Raw genomic sequence first — 19,798 nt, forward strand, 5'->3', positions numbered from 1 at the left:
AGTAACTGTATTGATGCAGGTTTCTAGCATGTTGCTATGTACAATTTTTAATATTAATATAGTTTTTAGTTATTTAAAAACAGGTTTGTTCAAATCACATACATGAGAGGGGACAGAGAGCAAGGTTTTGCCAAATTCCGATTTAAACATTGCCTGATCCAAAGCCACAGCCTATTTTGAAAAAATAAAGTTGGTACTAGATAATGTAGCAATTAGGTGAAGATTTGTAGTTTTTGTTTGTTTGTTTGTTTGTTTGTTTTTTGGTTTGTTTGTTTGTTTGTTTTACTTGTGTGTGCGCTTATATTATATAATTTATGTTTATTTTAATAAGTTTTAATGTGTTTAGGTAGGTTATCCACAGCTTTTATAAAGTTAAGGGGTGAGTACAAAAAACATTTTAAAGAAAATAAAAGAAAACAAATTCACGGGAGTTTAAAATGTAAAATTCCGTTGATTATTTTGAACTATTTAACAAAGAAACGCTAAAAATGCATAAGAAACCAGACATAAACAAAAAAATGAATAAGCAAATATATTAAAATTAGATTTCTGCTTAAAGAGAACAACATTTCCCACAAGCCACATGTTAAAGTCAGGTGTCTCTAGCTGCTGCAGCCCAATAATCTGCGGGTCGTCCTCCATCTCAGCCAATAGAGACTCTGTTGCTATCACCACTTATATTTATAGTAAACTGTTCAGCAGCAAGGAGAACTACAAATGTCTCTCCGCCAGATAAACTAGGCCCGCAATACAATTTAAAAATGTTATATTTAATAAATTATTTGTTTATTCTTGGCGCCGTTATAAATATCTGCATTGTATATTGAAAGTGTGGAGGAGCATTTGTTGTTTATTTCAGTTTGTTTTATTATTTAAAACACAGAGTGGGTTACAATTAGGATGTATGCGTTACACTGGAGTAGCGGTGATGGCTATTTGTCCGATGGACCGTCAAAGGAAAAGATTAAGTACCTCCGATTTGAAGAAAGTAGTCCTTGTCGTCACTGGGGTGTGGGCGAGTCACAGTGTATAAATACGCCAGATTGTCAAACAGTAAAGTTTCATTGGATCCTCCGTGTTAAGTGTCAGCTGAATACTTAGTAGTAAAATCATTGGGCCTTCTGATCATTTCGATTGCAGTGGTGAATAAAACCTGAAATAATAAGGTGGAAAAAACATCAAACGTTTGAATTCGGGACTCTGTACAAACGTCTTGAGTCAAAGGATTTAAAACGGAGACGAAGGAGTTGAAGTCAAGCTCGCGCATCAGTATCGAAAGGTGAGTAATTAACTGTCACCCGGTGCATGAAATGGGGGAATTTTCTTTTTAAATACACATATATAGGAGTAAAATGACAGCGGCATGATTAGACGTGGTGGTGTTTTTCCATTTTGAAGCTTTCCATTAAAATGCACAGACTGTAATGAGCTGTGTTGTCTGAGTTGCTAAATAAAGCCTTTGTGTTTGTATCATCCCTTTATGTACACATTATCTGAAGGGAGCTTATTGCAATCTGCTCAGTTTATGTTTCCTTTGTTGTTTGACAGGAATGTTTCTCATCGTTTAGTCACATCTTGGATATGCGGGGACTTTATTAGCTTTTTAATTTAATTTCCAGGCGCAAATGGCTAAGAAGGGATTCTCCACTTGCATGTCAGCTAAAGCAGTATCCTCTCAGCTCCGGTACCTTTTGACTGACGTACGGCACTAATACCCAGATGGACAACATTTCCTATCACCTATCCAACCCTACATTCTCCTCCTACCCATCTTTCTGTCTCCCCTTTTCTTTTTTTTTTCTTTTTTTCTTTTCTTTTTTTTTTTTTTAATCATATGATCAAAATAATTTAGGTTCAGTTGTTGTAGGTGTTTTGTTTGTGGAAGAAAAGAAGAGAAATCATAGCATAGCATTTTATTAAAGTGCTAGCAGGCCTCTAGGTATAACTCTGATCCTCACATATATTTCTGAAAGATGTTAAATATGAGCTTTTGCTTTATGCAAGTTCACTGGAGCTCTGATGCGGAACAGTCTGAACCTGATTTGTTGTGTTTGTTTAGGAGCACACAACGTTCCCGTAATGCGCTCATGTAAACAAGAATAACATTCCGGATCCCAGTGATGATCTCATCTGCAAATATAGAACAATTACAAGTGCTGAAATATGAGCAATTGATTAAAATTACTCTTAATTCTGCACATGGGATTTTTTGCAAAATGTCATTGGTTGACATTGTGTGTTGTATAGGCTACATCTTCTTTTTCATTTTGTATTACGAGGTGCTGTAGGTGCCTTAGTTGTTTGCATTCGTTGTGTATAGTGGTGATGGCTGTTGAAAGGATGGACACTGTAACGCATTTTCAGTCAGGCTGGTGAAGATGGATTTGTTCCACAGATGATGCAGAGCGGGGCCCTATTTATAGCCTCATTCTAATGAGACCCCATCTTATCCTTCAATGTCAGGCGAAAGGAAACTAGATCTCATCTTGTCACTCCTACAGCCCCTGCATCCAGGCTGTACAGCTTTATCTGTAACAACATTAAAATTGTCTTTAATCGGAGGCGGCTTTCTAATCTTAGCAACCGAATCCCCATCTGGCAGGGAGGTGGATGTGAGGGGAATAGTTGTGTGTGTGTGTGTGTGTGTGTGTGTGTGTGTGTGTGTGTGTGTGTGTGTATGTTTTGGGAGGGATGGGGAAGGGGGTGATGGCACACATTGCATGCTGGGAAATTGTGTTCTGCCTGCTAGCTGCCCTGCCATTTTCTACTTCTTCCCCAGTAAGTCTTGGTCTAGTCTTTGTTTTGTGTTTATTCACATGCATTCTGTCCTTTAGTTTGCATCTGTGTGGTGATGAATGGACTCTTACGTTAAAGCATTAAGATGAAAGCACTTTATGGGATCACATTCAGATTAATACAGGATTTATAAAGCTCGGAACGCAGCATCTGTCACATCCATCAGTGCACCCTGTGGTTGATGAACCGAAAATGCAAAGCTATTTGTTAAAGCTACTGCCTCTTGGTTTAAAAAAAAAAAAAAAAAAAAAAAAAAATGCAGGTTTGCTTTTGTCACTGCAAGAGGCTGATGCATCAAATTCTTACAGTTTTATAGAAATATTTCTTTTGTCATTTGTGCCAAATTTCCTGAATTTACTAGTAAAATTTTAAGTATTACTGATGTCCTCTAAATATATTACGCAGCAAAGATGACAACTAATCTAATGCAAACATGGATTTCTGTGTATAGAATATGTCTGTGTGATTGTCACTGGTGGATTAACTGTTTTTCTGTTTCCACAGCTGGGACCTCTAAACACGGCAAAAACAGCCTGCAACCAGCTGCTCCTGCCTTCGGGGTGCCTTTACCATGGTGACACTAAAATAGTCAAACACTTTTCAGTAAGCCAGAAGGACAAACTTCTTGCAGCTGAGTCGCCTCTCGTTCAGCGCTACCATCACAAACATTTCACTCCCATTACTCGGTGCAGCCATGCATCTAGAGGTAAAGGTTGCCCTCAACTTCATTGTGTCCTACCTGTACAACAAACTGCCTCGCCGTCGAGCCGATCTGTTTGGCGAGGAGCTGGAGAGGATACTGGTGTCTCGTTTTGAGGGGCATTGGTACCCTGAGGCCCCACTCAGGGGTTCTGCCTTCCGCTGCATCCACCTGGGAGCGCAGAAGGACCCTGTAGTGGAGCTGGCAGCCAAAAGAAGTGGGCTGGACACGGAGGAAGTACGGGCAAACGTTCCTGCAGACCTTAGCGTGTGGATCGACCCTTATGAGGTATCCTACCAGATTGGAGAGAAAGGGTCAGTCAAGGTGCTTTACCTGGAGGACCCTCCAGGTCTTGGTTGTGACAGTGAGGGGGCTGAGGGGGTAATTCGAGATGGCAAAGGAGATGCAGAGGCTGAAGAGTCCAAGAGCATGGGCTTTAATCCAGATGCTCAAGTGTTTGTGCCAATTGGAAGCCAAGCATCTCCTGCCCTCATGCCGTCTCTCTCCAGCTCTCCCACACCTCTGTCTGCCCAGTCCTGTGCCGGGCTCTTCAGCCACCCCAGTTCCAGCACACCCACAGACCCCAGTGTCCACTCTTCCAACACTTCTACCCCTTCTCCACCCAGCAGCGGGATGCCCTACCTCTCTGCTCAGCAGCCATCCTCCACTCTTCCTCCCGCCCGTCCACAGCCCATCACCTTCACCACCGCCAGCTTTGCAGCGACTAAATTCGGCTCAACCAAAATGAAGAAGTGCAGTGGAGCCGGGTCAACCGCCAGTTCTGGTGTTATTGTACCACCTTCCCAAAGGATGCTCTCCCGCTCGCCTACCACCATCTCTGCACCAGAGCTCCTCAAGCACAAGCCCTTGTCCCTCTCTTTGCACTCCCTAGGAGGTCCCATCCCCAGCCAGCTCTCTCCCAATGCCAAAGAGTTTGTCTACCCAGGATCCCCGGGTCCCCTTTACCTCGATGCAGACACCCAACCCATGCAGCCTCATGCCAGCCCTTTCCAACCCCCGCACAGTGTCAGCACCAATCCAACCTTCGACCCATTCTCCAGCCCTCCTGCCCAAAGTGTGGGCATCATCGGCAGCAACGGAGGAATCTCTTACATGGAGAAGCCGCCATTTGTTGAGGGTTTAGGAAGCTACAACTTGCAATATCCCAGCCAGTCCTTCCAGCCTGTCGTGCTGGCTAACTAATCCTTCATTTGTAATAGGAATTGTTGGAGGAAGAGTTGGATGTGGGGCAGTGATACTCCACATGTTTTCAGTTTTTCTAACAAACTGTCTAAGGCTAAAACATCTCAAAAATTTGTTTTACTACAGAGATAAAAAAAAACAAAAAAAAACTGTCTACTGATTATTTCATGTGACTTGTTTTGTATCTCTGTAACCCCCACACCCCACCCTTACCATGTCCATCGCTGCTCCTTGTCATCTTCTGTGTCTGCAATGACAGGAGAGGGCGGGGGTGAGTTTCTCTTTACCGTTACTCCTTGCTAATTTCATATGTTAATTATTTTTGCATTGAATGTTAAATGGGAGATATTTTGTGTTTTTTGTTTTTTTTTTTTCTTGTACTTTATTAGCCTGACTCTTGTATAGCTTCATTTTGCACTGCACTGTCATGCTGTGAAAAAGGACTTTGCCAAGTCCTGCAGGGAACGACGGCTGTGGAAAACTCAGCACTTTGCTCTGCAATCTGCTCTGCCCTACTTGCCACGAAAACAGAGGGATGGAAAGGGATGGGCGGGGGGCGGCTCTGCTGTCTCTGCGTGTAGCCCTGCTGTGTTTTGTTGTGGTTCAGCTCGATCCAGGCACCGGTAGTTTGTGTGGCAGGGCCTAAGACCTTTGATGTATATTGAAAGCTGGTTATCGGTAGCTGGAATGTGTACATGACCGGGGTTTAAATTATGTTACAGCAGGGAAGGGGGGCAGAAAGGAAGCTGTGTTTGTGTTTAGAGTGATGTAGAATGTATTGCAGCTGTGAAGGTTGGAGGAAACCTTTTGTGAATGTGAAAGACAAATGAATTCTAATTTTACACAATGACCACGTGCTCATACCTCAATCGACCGTTCAGGGAAATTTTTAACACGCCCGCACTATATGCATTAATGGGCACATAGATGCAATTCCAGTCAGCAGTGTGTGAAGGTGAACAGGCGGAGAGGGAGGGGGGGGGGGGGGGGTGCAGCAGCTAAGCAGTAGGGATTGTGATAAATGGCTTAGCATGACTTTGACTATGAAGGAGAGGTTTTTTCTCTGCATGGAAAGGAGGGGGAGAGAAACTGCTAGATGATTCTGTTGCCTCTGCGCCGTCCAGGGTGTATTGGCTTGAAAGCAGCACTTTAAAACTCAGAGCACGTTTCTAGTGAGCTTAAATGGTGCTGAAGCCAAAGGCTCACATTATTCTCTCCATCCTCTTGATATTCTCCAGCAGTCTCTGTTCCTCCGGCTGTTACAAAGAAGAGAAACAGAATCATACAGTTCAGGTTGCTCGGTCTCTTCCCGGCTGCAGCGATATAAACAAAGAGGACTGACTGCTTGTCAGATATCCGTTTCTAACCATGTACATTTAACAGTCGGGTCATGTGTCATTGTTGGTCTGTCATTACAGGGAAGGGTGACCTCCACATGTCCAGATGTCCTGCACTTTATCACTGGGTTCCTGATTCTGCGTCTCCACGCAGATCAGCGTTTAACCATGCTTTCGCCCTCCCTCTGGTTGTTGCACAATTTATTCGTTAATGAAATGCTTTAGAGATTAAGAGAGGAGCTAAATTTGTATACAACTGCATCATGGTGGTCATGAGATGTTATTCTTAGCTGTTTATTTGAATATTTTCCAGGCTTGAAGCTATACATTTTGTTTATTAAAGAAAGACCCACAGCTTGTGGTCACGCAGGTTTTGTAATGTGACATATTTTATTTCTCATTTGTCTTTGCAAGGGGGTGCGTGCAGATGTACACATCGAGAAATTATTTGATTGCAAGGGGAAGATTTTTTTTGTTTGTTTTTCTGTTTTGTATTTTGTTTTTATTTTCAGTATTTCTGTTCTTGTTTTTGTAAATGATCACTTGTATTTGTATGAGTAAGACATGTGACTCCAGGAACGTGTGTGTGTGTGTGTGTGTGTGTGTGTGTGTGTGTGTGTGTGTGTGTGTGTGTGTGTGTGTGTGTGTGTGTGTGTGTGTGTGTGTGTGTATATGAGAGTTCTTGTGTTCAGATTCTGTTTAGTTTCTTACATGCTGAAGTTATTTTTTCAGAAAAGAACATGAATATATGCAAACTGAGACAAAATAAAGATGTACAGAATAAAGTATTGAATGTGTATTGTACCTTGTACAGCATTTGTTTAATAAGACGGGTAAATGTATTCTTCGGTTGGATTAGGAGTTGAAGAAGCGAATGTTTACAGTGCAGTTGTTTAGGAAAAGATGGCCAGTATCATTTTTTTCTGGGCTCCCAGGGCAGCCTGGCAGCATTACTCCCATAGGCAGTACATTTTAAACCAAAAATCTTCCCATTTAAGGCTGGCGCATTAACCTTTTTTTTTTTTTTTTTTTTTTTTAGAAAATAAATTTCTATAACTTCATGAAGCTACGCATCATCTTCTTTTTCTTTACCACCTTAATCATACAAGATCCATTCAGGGTTGTAAAAACAAAATATACTCACTTTTTTTATTTAAACATTAAAAATGTACTGCTCTTCAACTTAATTTTTATGGTTTTCCAGCTGTGTTCACTCAGCCAGGACCCTCCTGGTGCTGATACTATAGCCATATCCCAGCCTGTCTTTGCTTACAATGACGCTCACCCTTCTCCAGTGCAGTCTAAAGCTATAATTAAGAGGTTTCCACCTCTCGGCACCCTATAAAAACAAATCCTGTATATCTCCTCAGTAAGTGGCTGCTCTTCTGATGGGTCTGAAAGGAAGAGAGGTGGTTGAATTTGCTTTAAATGGCTGTCAACCTGCTTACTTTTAAAAGTCTTAGAGGTATTCTGTTCAGTCTCTTGCATGCTCAAAATGACAACTATCAACGTGAGATCTAAGGATGGAGAGCTGGTTTACCGTCGCCTCTTTGAGACCTTGTGTTTTTTTTCCACACATGGAAATAATGGATGTGGTTTTAAGCAAACATAAACCCATTCTGAACATAATCTGCAAGCAGTGTTGAACATTGATGAGAAAAGAAAAGAAGAATTTTGTATTCTGATGTCCTTCGCTTATATTAATGTGTGTGTTTTATTTTGCACTTTGGAATATTTTATTGTCATAAAAAGTTTATTTTCTATGTAAACTTGAACATTTAAGAGTAAAATAGATGTAATTAAAAGTTCAGATGATATATATATATACACATATATATATAGTTATTTGTTTCCTGCCTGTATTTTATTATTTTTCCTATTTTGTATCTGATCTGTACACCCTGTAGATGTCTGACTTTCACTACTGAAATGCAATGACCTGTTTTCTGTGCTGCCCCTCAGGAACGGGGTGTTACTACTGCAGTTTCTTATTGTATCAGATTCTTTTTTAAGTTTGTAATAAAAGCAGATTGGCAAAAATAAGCATGGAAAATAAAAGTAATTGTGTCATCCTTATTGTTTCCATGAAGAGCTGTCAAGCATCTACTCCTTCGAATCAAACTGAACATGTTGCAGATCAAACGTTATTAAAAAGCAGATTGAAACTGTGGAGCAGTGTGTCCTGGCATGGCTGTAAACAAATTCAAGAGATATTTGATCAATAATTCAAAGTGAAGATGGAATTCTCAAATGGTGAGCAGCCAGATTGCTCACCACCTACCTCTGCTGGACTCATCCCAGCAGATATTACTTTACATTTCATCAGCCAATCCTCTGTCTGTCAGTCCTGTGGCTCTGTACAGGCAGCTAAAGGGTTGGCTCGCTCATGTGAGGCAAACATACTGGACTATGCTGTGTATAGTAACATGTAGTGGTGTGACATTAACATGCATGACACTCCCCTACACACTCTGTGTTCACATGCCTCCAAAAGCATCCCTGCTCTCCATCTTTCTTTGGCCATCCCTTAGACATCTTGTTTGCTTCCATCTCCTCCCTTCCCCTCCATTCTTACAACTGCCTGATCCTTTCCTCTCTTTGTCTCCATCCTCCACACACACACACACACACACACACACACATACATATCCATCCCGCCTGCCTTTGAGGCTGCTGCTGTTACGCAACACAGCTCCCTTGTGTGTCGATGTGATTGTTACGTAACATCTCCTACTCCTCTGGAATACTGATGAGCAGCAGGCTGAAGCAGTGAAAGGACAGAATAGCTGCTTGACATGAAAAACAAAATCTATTTTTCTATTTTTTCTATGTGTGCACTTATACCCTAATCTGGCTGATTGTGCACATCAGATGAGGATGATGGATGGACAAAGAAAGTCCACCAAATTGTGTTTCTTTTATTCATTGTTTCATCGTCTCCCAGCAGCAGCAGCGCTGCAGCTGCTCAATGACTCAGCCGAGGTCAAAGCAGGAGCCGACGTGTCATTAAAATCCATTTTACTTCATATGCATATTACAAGGTACAGATAGAACAAGGTACTACAGCTGCATGAATCAAGATACGGGGTTACAAAAACATGTTTATATAAAAAGAGAACAAAACACCGTAAAACATTTCAACAAAGGACTTGACTTTTTTTTCCTTTTCAGGAGCATTGTAGCTACTGTGTATAGTAAACAGAAACAAAATGTCGATACGAAGCACTTAAAAACGAGTTGAGACACAGACAACAGCACTTTTAGTTTTTCTACTTACAGGTAGAATATTACAAATACTGTTGTGCTTTTTCACAGCAGTCATTAACTTGCTGATCTGACTGCATGATGTTCCTCGCCCAGGCTTATCTTTTGGTCAAAAATCAATAATATTTTCTGAGAATGAGCCTGAAAATCCCAAGATTGAAAGATAAAATCACCTTATCTTTCCTCCCTATAACATCAATAAGTGTTAGATTTACAATCTTAAACATAAGACAAGGAAACTTTGAATTATGGGAGAAAAAAATATATTTCTAACAGTCATTGCCTAAAAGTGGCATCAGGATTTTAAAGGTGCAGCAGCTAATTTTTTCTGCAGACATGTCCAAACTCATGAGACTAAATCATTGCTGTGACTTTTCTATTTGATTAGTGGCGCAGGCTGGAACATGTCTGCAACGCTTCAAATGTCACTCAGTGAGATTTTACATTATAAGCCAATTTTAAGAGGTGCTTCGTATCAGAAAAAAAGACTGCTACATACTCTAGTACTTTCATGATGTAATATTTTCTAAAAGGCCCTGCCGGCCAGTACCTTCATTCAGTCTTATGCAGAATATGTTTATTCAGTTAAAAAACATAACTAAAAGTCTGCCCTCATCAGTTACACTGATTTCTAAACAGCATGATGCAGTCAATGTAAAATCTGAATGTCAATGCAGAAATAAAAAAAAACAAACAAAACAAGCAAGCACAATGCTTTAAAATGTCTGCTATACTACACCACCAGAAAACCCAAACATTATCCATCAGGAAAGCAGAAAAACACCAGCTGATCCAGCGTATGTTGGTACAGATCAAGCTTTTGTAAACAAACGCCGATCCACAGTAATCAAATGGTGTTGTCCGCTCAGGTTTGACACAACGTCAAGCTCAGGCTGCATGAGGATAGGTGACACAGGACATGACAGCAAAGATGCTCCGCTTTTTCTACTGATCTAACTGTACAGTATTCCATCAGCCTAGCTATCCAAAAACATATCCAGCTTTTAGCAATGGTTTACAGACATAAGTACACTTAGTGTAAAAATTTACAAGAGACAAAATAAAGAAAAAAAAAGGGGAAAGAATAATAAAAGACAAGTTTAGTGGGTTTCATGCATTAGGATCCTTGACAACAGAGGATCTTAACTGGAAGCACAAAGGACTTTGGGACATTTCTATTCAATACATTATAGTAACTGGACATACAACATTATTATCTAAATTAAACAGGCATTACATAACAGAGTATTATTGCCACTTTAATTTTCTTTCCAAGATTGCAGTGATTATAAGCACAAAATGTGCATCAGCCAGAGACACCGGAGATGCAGAATCTCCTAACAGTCTGCAACACATTTACTAATTTAGAGACGGATTCAGCCACTTCGGCAAAAAAAAAAAAAGGAAGAAAAAAAGACTCAAATTATCGACACAGATTCAAGTTTTTTTTTTGCCAAATACAACTAAGCTGCTTTTGATGTGCTGTCTGCTTCATCCAACACCACTCTGTAGCCCTGCTTCAACTTTAATCGCCCAGGAGAGGAAGTGTTGGATGAGGTAAATAAGAGTGTGCTTTGTCCTTTAGGGAAAAAATTTAATGAACCCACCAAATAAGTATCTAAATCTGTTTTAAAAGCATCCAAAAGCACAGTTTGCCCAGTGAATTCCCTGCTCAATCATTGGTTTCATTATATAGGTATTGTTCCTTAAAAGTAAATAAAATAATCTGACATATTTTTGTACATCACACTCAATGGATGTGTTATTACCATCAGAATAAATACAGCACTCAATGACTATTTGGCAAATATTAGGGTAAGTGTAGATTAATAAAGACACAGTCAGAGTCCTCGTCCTAGGAAATAAAGACCACAAGACTGTGGAGTATTTACATGGTTGAGAAGCACTCAACTCTCTGCCTGGCTACAATTTTAAAGAACAAAAAGGAAAAAATAAAAACCAGTATCACTGCTCCTTTAGCAGGCATACAGCGACTCTAGCGCCCTCTACTTGCAATGTGCAGTGAAATAAACATTTCTACCCATTAACATACCCCTCCACCTGTGAGGGCCCTGAAAATCATCAAATGTAAACCCTCAACGGTAATCTACAAAGCAAAAAACGACTCTTACTTCCTTTTGTAAAGTTCATAGCTTTCTTTCATAAAAATCTTATCTGAAGCTCTGAATGCTGATCTAAGATCAGTAGAAAAGAAAAATATCACAGTAGTCTTAAACTACGGGTCATGCTTCTTTTTTTTTCTTATGAAAGCTACTGCGTCTCCCACTGTTTGTGGTAAACATGGCAGTTATACCAGTTCTTACACATTATGTGTGTGTTTGAGGAAAAGGTGCAAAGAGGAGTTACACACGATAAAAACACGCAACACAAAATGCTATGATGACTGTATATACACACAGTTTTTACTATTTTTTCTTTGTGTGCGCATAGACGTATGTTTCTGTGTGTGTGTGTTTGTGTGATATGAGGGAAGACCAGTGACTAACTAGCCAGTGACTGAACCACACCACTGACAGACCTCCCTTCTTTTCTCCAGTGCTGAACTGAGGTCTCCTCCCTCTTCAGACTGAACATACCTTCATCAGTCTGACTCCTGCTCCTTTATTTCGCCTCAGCCAGAATATTCGTATTCGTATATGCAAGAAAAATGAGAGAGACGGCAAATGTGCCTTATTAAGAATACTCAACATCTGACTGACCCTACTCAAGATTTGGTCCGTTAAGAAGTGCTGTGTCGTGATCAAAACTGGTGTTAGTATTTAAATGCTGGTGATTTTGTTGTACCAGCCTGCTCTGTTTGTTTCATGACTTTCATGAGCTTTTCTTGAGATAAAACCTAATTTTTCTCATGGGTTCGCCCATAGGAGCACCAACAACAGTCCCCTTCCTCTCTCTCTCTGTGTAGGAGCCAGGCGCTCTCCACAGGCCTTCCTGTGACCTCTACTCCCATCATGCCTCACTGCCCATCAGTATGTATCCCAAACTCCAGCATCATGTGAAGAGACATCATCTGGAGCTCGACACAGTGACCAGAGGCCAGAAAAGACAACAGTGCAAATTAAGATTCCCTTAGTGTTTGTGTCTGTGTTGGATTCTGTGGGGAAGGAAGTTCTGCTTCGGTCTGATTGACGCCTCGTGGGTTTTCTTCTGAGTCTTTTTTTTTTTTTTTTCCATTACAGCGGGCCGTACTTAGCCTCATAGCGGGCCAAGACGTTCTTGCAGCGCCCGCAGTCCTTGCGCAGCTCAGCAACTTGTTGCCTCAGCGCAGCATTTTCCCGCTCTAGGAAAGAGGCGCGAACGGTGATCTGGTTTTCTTTCAGCCGCCGTGCATCACGGGAACGCTTTGCTGCCAGATTGTTCTTCTTCCTCCTGGACCAGTACTTCTCATCCTGAGGGTACAAAAGAATGAAAGTCGGTGAAAAATACACATGTAAAATTAGTCAGTAAAATCTACTAAATTCCCACTAAGATCTAGGAAAAATAAAGCTCATAACATGTTCATGTCATTAACAGTATAAACAGCTACCTTCTGTTCATCTGGAACAAAGACTTTCTTGGCCTTCTTAATCATTGGCTGCGGTTTCAGATCCTCATCAGAAAACTTGTGTTTGCGGGGGTTGAACAGCTCTCCTCCCGGGACGCTGGACAGAACAAGGTCTGTGGGATCTGGCTGAAAATGAATGTCCACCTCAATGGCATCTGGGTCGATGGGAGAGGGCGTGTTCCGTTCTGCAGTTGTACGATCTGTGGCTAAAGAGGGTAAATAGTAAGCAAGGGTACAATGATATTACAGAGCACAAAAATATTACATTTTACTATCTAGTGTTTCAGAAAACCTGGAGATTTACAGGTTATAGTAGAGAACAATCATGTTGCTTGTTTGTGAAATGTATAAAAACTAGAAAATGGGTTCCTAGGTCAGTGTTCTGGCTACCCAATTACATATACAAAGTTTGCTACTGGTGTTCCATGAACTATGTTTTCATTCACTATAGAGGCAAATCTGAAGCTGTCGTTTACAACAAAATTTCAGCCTGCAGTATTTAGCTTTTGGGACAAATTTAATACTTTTGCAGCACTCACCCGTTTTCTTCACTTCTGCTTTTGCCTCCTCAGACAAAGACTCTTTCTCTTCCTGCTCTTCCTCTTCTTCTTCCTCCTCCTCCTCCTCCTCCTCTTCTAGCTTAGCTGGCTGTAATGTTGTGACCGTCACTGTTTCCTCTGGATCTGAGGTGACGGTAGATGGGGATGGGGGAGATTCTGATGTTGACACAGACCCTTCAGCTGCAGCAGGAGGAGCAGGAGTAGCTACAGGAGTAACTTTCTGAATGGATTTGCTTTTGCCCTCCACTGAGGTCAGAGTCTTCTGCAGCTCCTCCTCCTCTAAGGTTACTGGGATCCCATTCTCCAGAAGGAACTCGTCCAGGTCCATGTACTCCAAGTGGAAAGTCTCCCCATCATAAGGAATCGTCTTCTCCCAGATGGCAGGGGTTAGGGAGGCTGATACCCCACCACCTCCACTGCTTCCACCCCCTCCTCCTCCTCTGGAACCTCCACCTGTATTGGGTGCAACAGCTCCACCTCCTTCCACATCCTCAGTGGAGCACAGCTTTTCCTTCTCTATTTCTGCAGGTGGGGGGGAGAGAAAAGGGACACAGTAGTTTAATAAATGAGTGAGATGCTGTGCTGCGTGCACATGACTTGGAGTGTCCAGGACACAAAGAAAGTCAATTCAGACAAAACAGAAACTGTGTGTGTGTGTGTGTGTGTGTGTGTGTGTGTGTGTGTGTGTTCTTGTATTACTGCCCTTCTTGAGACCATGGACCGGAAAAGTACCTTCCATGTTAGGGCCGTTGGACAAGTTAGGACCAAAATCATGGTCCCAATAAGGAGGATCACAGAAACAGAAAGAGAATGGCTTTTTACCCCACCTAGTGGTGAAATCTAGAAAAATTGGTATGGACCTAAAGAGGAGGCATTTTTAGTGAATGGGTGTTTTGCTCACATGCCACCTCTGGCCAACTCATGGTATTACAAGTGTGTATCGCATCTCAAAATTTTTGCTCACTGTACCACCTCTGGCCAGCTTGTGTATTAGGTGTGTATCTTTTTTACATTTTCTGCTCCTTGTACCATCTCTGGTCAAATAGTGTGATTGCATGTCAGCATTTTTACCCTCTTTATGTAATAATATGTCACCTACAAGCTTTTTTTTTTTTTTTTTTTGTCCTGTCTAGCATTGTAGCAAACATAATGATGGTCTGGCTGCTGTGTTGTGTAGAATATGTTCTGCCAAGAGGAGCTTCATGGGTATAAGGCTCCTCTTGATGATCTCTTTTTTTCATTTCTTTTTTTTTTTTATTTGTTTAAATATATTGTTTTATTTTATTTATTTGGTATTATGGAATTTATATAAACTAGTTGGACAGAAGAAAAAAAATGACAGTAATGGAGAGAAGTAAAAAGAAAAGCAGAAAAAAAGAAGTAGAGATTAAAAAAATATATATGAATGATAAAAGCAATGACCCTTCAATCCAACCTAACCCAGCTGCTACACCTGTACGGAAACACAACAGAGAATTTCCTATAGCTTTTCCAGGTAAACTAAGCTCACAATCGTTAGTAGCCCCTACAATCAATCAATCAATCAATAAATAAATAAATAAATAACCAAGACAACAACAACAAGATGTATCACAGCAACCACACACCCCCAGACAGCCACCCTGCGCGGGCCAGCACCCACCCCAATGTTCCAGCGGCACACCCTGGGAACCATGACACCCACCCTATCCTTCCCCCGCCCCATCCTCCATCCATTTCTCCCATCTATCCACCCTGTAACCTCTCATTCACAGCCTCACCCACTCCGTAGCCACAAACGCTCCCTTTTATACACCCACATCATACTTGCCCCACCCACCAGGCATTCTCAGCAGACCAGAGGATAGTGACCCCCAAATCCAGCCCCAGAAATTGAGTTACTCTGATGTCAGCAACTCTGACTTGTCTTCTAGAGAACATCTACTGGGAGTTGGTTCAGTCAACTCTGAGTATTTTTATCCAGAGTTGAAAACCACAACAAAAAGCCTTCCTCAATAGAGTACCGATACCTGGATTCACTATGGGAACCACTGACAAAAAACTTTGCTGTTTCAGAGCAAGGGGTTCTTATTGAAGCAGACACTGCTGCTGCTAAGGAGAGAAATGCATCATGTAAGAAAACTGCTACCTGAGTCAATGTGGAAGATAGAATCCACTGGTCCACTGGCCGAATAATTAAATTAAATCAACCTGAAGCATGTGGGTTAAAATATTGGGGTACAGAACTAAATCTTAGTTTTATATAAGTTCAATCCATTTTGCAATGCAATGCAACTTTATTTACTACGCACTTTATAAACAACAAACTTGACCAAAGCGCCACAATGTGCAGAATTAAAACTATACATTTTATAATTTAATACTGTAACCCACTTCTGGGTATGTACACGTCGCTACCTAGGTTTGTAGGAGCAAAGAGGTGAAGCAATAACCAGTACAGACAGGTATAAGTAGCAGTTGTAACTTTTTAGTTTTGACAAATTATTCCAAACAGTGCACAATAATTTGCATATGGGCCCCTGAATTTAAAATAAAGAGAAAAAAATTGTCCTTCCAGGATGTTCAATCCAAAGACCGTTCAATGTGGATCCAATCAAAGTTCAAGTCAATAGTCAGGGAAATAGTCAAGTCAGAAAAAACACTGATGTTGGCTCTTGGTGTCAATCAGTGGGACTGATTAAATCCTACCATACAGGTTGGCTGGATGGTGTGATGGAACTCAAAGTTCAACTGGGAGGTTCGCCATCATTTGGATTTCTGGTCAAGCACGTTGAATGCAAAGAATGTATCTTCACTTCTTTCCACAGTCCATACAAACAAGTAGGGAAATGAAGAAGACCCGACCTGCATTTACAAAACAGGTTCAAGATCCAGGTTCCAATGTAAAATGATCTAATTAGATTAATCCAAAGTGTTGTACAACATTAAATCCATTCTTTCAATATGGAAAATAACATATTGTTTACAGACAGGTCAACGTAGTTATCTTCACAACAAAAATATCAAAATATACCATTTTAACCAATTGTAACTACAGTAAAATGAAATTATATTTTACCAAGGAATTCACTTATTTATAAGAACAAATTACCCTCTAAGGTAATTGATACCTTCCATGTGTAGTATTCGCCTTTTGTTTTAAACCCCTTTTAACATAGGATTTTAAACTTAAATGAACAATAAAACAGAATTTCAATTAACAAAGAAAAATAAATACCAGCTTCACTGCTTTTACACTTCTCAGTTAACTTTATATATATATATATATATATATATATATATATATATATATATATATATATATATATATATAGTAGCCTTTCTACAATGTATGGCTTTAATCCACCATAAACACATAAGGCACCTGCCACACAGCTAGCATGGTCACCATGTAGCATTCCACATACACACCCTATGAACATGAGAAGCTAGCTTACCAAGAAAAGTTCGAAAAGAGACGCCAAGGCAAATAAGGTGCTTCTCCAATGGCTCTTCGACCTCTAAAATGGAATTTTAATCAGTATACATATCACTGCCTACAACATCCATTAGTTTCAGTACAAAACATAAAGTTTTCCATACCTCTTCTCAACACTGAGGAGAAAACGCCAGCAGTGTTCATTTCTTATTTTTCCGAGGTTAAGCTACTGAAGTTTAGTGCACTACTTCCGGTTTGGCACAAAATAAAGTTCCAGTTTTTCAAAATAAAACCACAATGCATATAGTCATAAAACAAAAAGAAATAGACATTTATATATCCATTATTTAACCCATTTTTCAGGTGGGTTACAATACATTTTTATGTCTATTTCATCTTCTATTTCATTAATTAATCTAAAATCTCTGGAATTATATTGCTATGACAACCTGTTTCTGACAGTAACCTTAGCAACAGTCTAGGGGTAAGGCTGACCTTGCTTTCTGGAACAGAATGTTTCCCCCAACTTAGTGTTAACATACCTGGAGTTTCAACATAACCCGCTTTCTGGAATAGGCCATAGGCCTGTTCCCAAACATCGAGAGAAAGAAAACCATCTGCATTTATGCATTATATATTTTAGTGATGACCTCCTATTTAACAGTCATAGTTGATCCACTTTGGGAAAAGTTGACCTGGAGAACTAGGATACTGGCTTTTTTCAATCAGCAAAACAATCAGAGGAAAATATCAGCAATGCAGTTTGTAATCTATCACCTGGAGAGCTTTCAGACAAGAATGTGCCCTGATGAAGTGCTAAACTGACAGTTACTAAGCTGTGCATCTTGGAGAATCATAGCTTGTAAAGGAAGGTTATCAGGCCAATTTGGGATGCTAGTAAAGTCACACACAAAAAAGATAATTGGACAATTTCTGACATAATGAAATGAAAAGATTTAATGTATTACCACTTTTAATTACATGAGCAGTGAGGGTTAATAGATCAAGACTAACAGTCAGGTGAAGTATTTTCCCATCAGGAAAAAGCATTGCCAAGATGTCAGCAATTAAGGCTAATGGCTGAAGACTCACAGGCAAAGTCTGATTTCTGAAGGCTAGCAGGCAAGGTCAGTTGTTGGAAGTTCACAGGGTAGGCAGATGACAGGAAGCTAGCAGGCAAGGTTGATGGCCGGAGGCTAGAAGTTCAGGCTCCCAAAATGCCTTAATTTAAAAAATTACATGGGGACAATACAGTACAATTAGTCTTGCAGATCCCCTGTACTCTTTGGCAACGGGACCACAATTTAGGAAACTCTGCTCAAGAGTAATGAGTTGCAGAGATGAGTGGTGTCTGCATTGCTGACTTTCTGCCTCAGATAGTCTTCGCAAGCACAACGCCATGCATTGGTAAACTTGCAACTTGAGTGAAGGATATTCAAAAAATAAATAAATAAGGATGGAAAGAGAGAATTTCGTAAAATATAAATTAAGAGATTTTAAGCTAGAGTACAATGAAGAGTCATGCCATCCATATCCACCACTGTAGGACTTTCTATTGCTAGTCACAGCAGGATGGTGAGAAAGACTTGAAAAACAAACTCACTGTTTGACTGGTTGGAATTATTTGTGTGAAAATTGATGCTAATCTAAAGCTTGGTAAACATAAATACAGTAGTTAAATTCTGCTTTTTACATTTCAGGCACCTGTCTAAAGTAATACCTGGTCTATCCAAGCATAATCTTGAAACTGTTGTTCATGTTTTTATAACATCTTGTTTGGATTACTGCAGCTTACTTTTGGTAGGAGTCCAGGAGTTTCCAGGCCTCCATACTAAGACCTCAAATGGTTCAAAATGCAACAGTTTTTTATGAGGTACAAAGAAGAGAGATTGTATCGCTTCAGTTCTAGCCTCATTTCACTGGCTTCCTGTTCATTAGAAAACTGATTTTTTATTTTTTTTATTTGTTTTTGAATATTTTATTGCTCACGCTCCTTTGTGTTTTTCCAACTTATTGCAGCCATTTAGATTAGATTAGATTAGAATAGATTCAACTTTATTGTCATCACACATGTACAGGTACATGGCAACAAAATGTAGTTTAACATCTAACGAGAAGTGCAAAAGCAGCAAGTGCAGATATAATAAATTAAATATGTGCATGGTATGTTATGCAAACATTTACAGTGATTTACAGATGCAGCAAAAGCAGCAAGTGCAGATATAAGAAATATGTACATGGTATGTTATGGGAATATCTTAGTGATTTATAGGGACTATGAACATATTATCCAGATTAATATGGGCTTTAAATATAGTCAACTATAAACAAAATATTAACATAATTTACAGGATGAAATATGCAGATGATAAATTATGCTATACAAAGCTACAGGTGGAATGACATGAAATATTGCAATAGTATAGGCAGTAGCTACCTAAGATTGCTAAAACCTGTGATATTCATGAGTGCAGGATAATCAAGTGGTACAGTGGTGGCGGAGTACAGTTTATGGTCCAAGGAGGAGTGGGGGGTGGGCAGTGAAGTTGTGTGTTGGGGTCAGCAAGAGTTCAGTAAGGACACAGTTCTGGGGAAGATGCTATTCCTCAGTCTGCAGGTCCTTGTCTGGAAACTCCTGAAGCGCTTGCCCGAGGGCAGTAGGGAAAACAGTCTATGGGCAGGGTGGGAAGAGTCCTTAAGAATACTGGGGGCTCGTTTCAGACAGCGTTTCTTCTGCACATACTCGATGGCTGGAAGTGGAGTTCCTACAATGCGTTGGGCAGTTTTCACCACCCGCTGCAGTGTCTTGCGCTCTGCGATTGAGCAGCTTCCATACCAGACTGTGACACAGTTTGTTAAGATGCCTTCGATCACACAGTGGTAAAAGTTCACCAGGACGTCTGAAAATAGGCGCTGGTGAGCTTTTATTAACCAGACTGGAGGTGTTGGTGGTCC

General features: G+C 40.4%; 2 protein-coding genes across 4 annotated transcripts in view; one reads left to right on the top strand and one right to left on the bottom strand.

Moving 5' to 3' along the window:
• Window positions 1–1,037: 1,037 nt before the first annotated feature.
• LOC121654304 (protein Tob2) lies at window positions 1,038–6,652 on the top strand. The gene is made up of 2 exons (XM_042008383.1): window positions 1,038–1,279; window positions 3,301–6,652. Exon 2 carries the CDS (start codon window positions 3,491–3,493, stop codon window positions 4,697–4,699), a length of 1,209 nt encoding a protein of 402 aa, XP_041864317.1. The 5' UTR covers window positions 1,038–1,279; window positions 3,301–3,490; the 3' UTR covers window positions 4,700–6,652.
• A 2,385-nt stretch (window positions 6,653–9,037) lies between these two features.
• tefb (TEF transcription factor, PAR bZIP family member b) overlaps window positions 9,038–19,798 on the bottom strand; it is a 44,595-nt gene continuing 33,834 nt past the window's right edge. For 2 of the 3 annotated variants that reach the window (XM_042008470.1, XM_042008453.1), the window contains exons 2-4: window positions 13,405–13,947; window positions 12,848–13,071; window positions 9,038–12,710 (exon numbers count right to left, since the gene is read on the bottom strand). In XM_042008470.1, the coding sequence (XP_041864404.1) occupies window positions 12,495–12,710; window positions 12,848–13,071; window positions 13,405–13,947 (983 nt within the window). In that variant the 3' untranslated portion in view covers window positions 9,038–12,494. The remainder of the gene's footprint in view (window positions 12,711–12,847; window positions 13,072–13,404; window positions 13,948–19,798) is intronic. The other variant, XM_042008462.1, reaches the window with a different exon arrangement.

The sequence above is a fragment of the Melanotaenia boesemani genome, chromosome 2 (genome assembly GCF_017639745.1).
Source record: "Melanotaenia boesemani isolate fMelBoe1 chromosome 2, fMelBoe1.pri, whole genome shotgun sequence".
In the NCBI taxonomy this organism is placed as follows: domain Eukaryota; kingdom Metazoa; phylum Chordata; class Actinopteri; order Atheriniformes; family Melanotaeniidae; genus Melanotaenia; species Melanotaenia boesemani.

Excerpts from the sequence above, each read along its gene's own strand:
- LOC121654304 (XM_042008383.1), top strand. The coding sequence starts at position 3,491 with ATGCATCTAGAGGTAAAGGTTGCCCTCAACTTCATTGTGTCCTACCTG.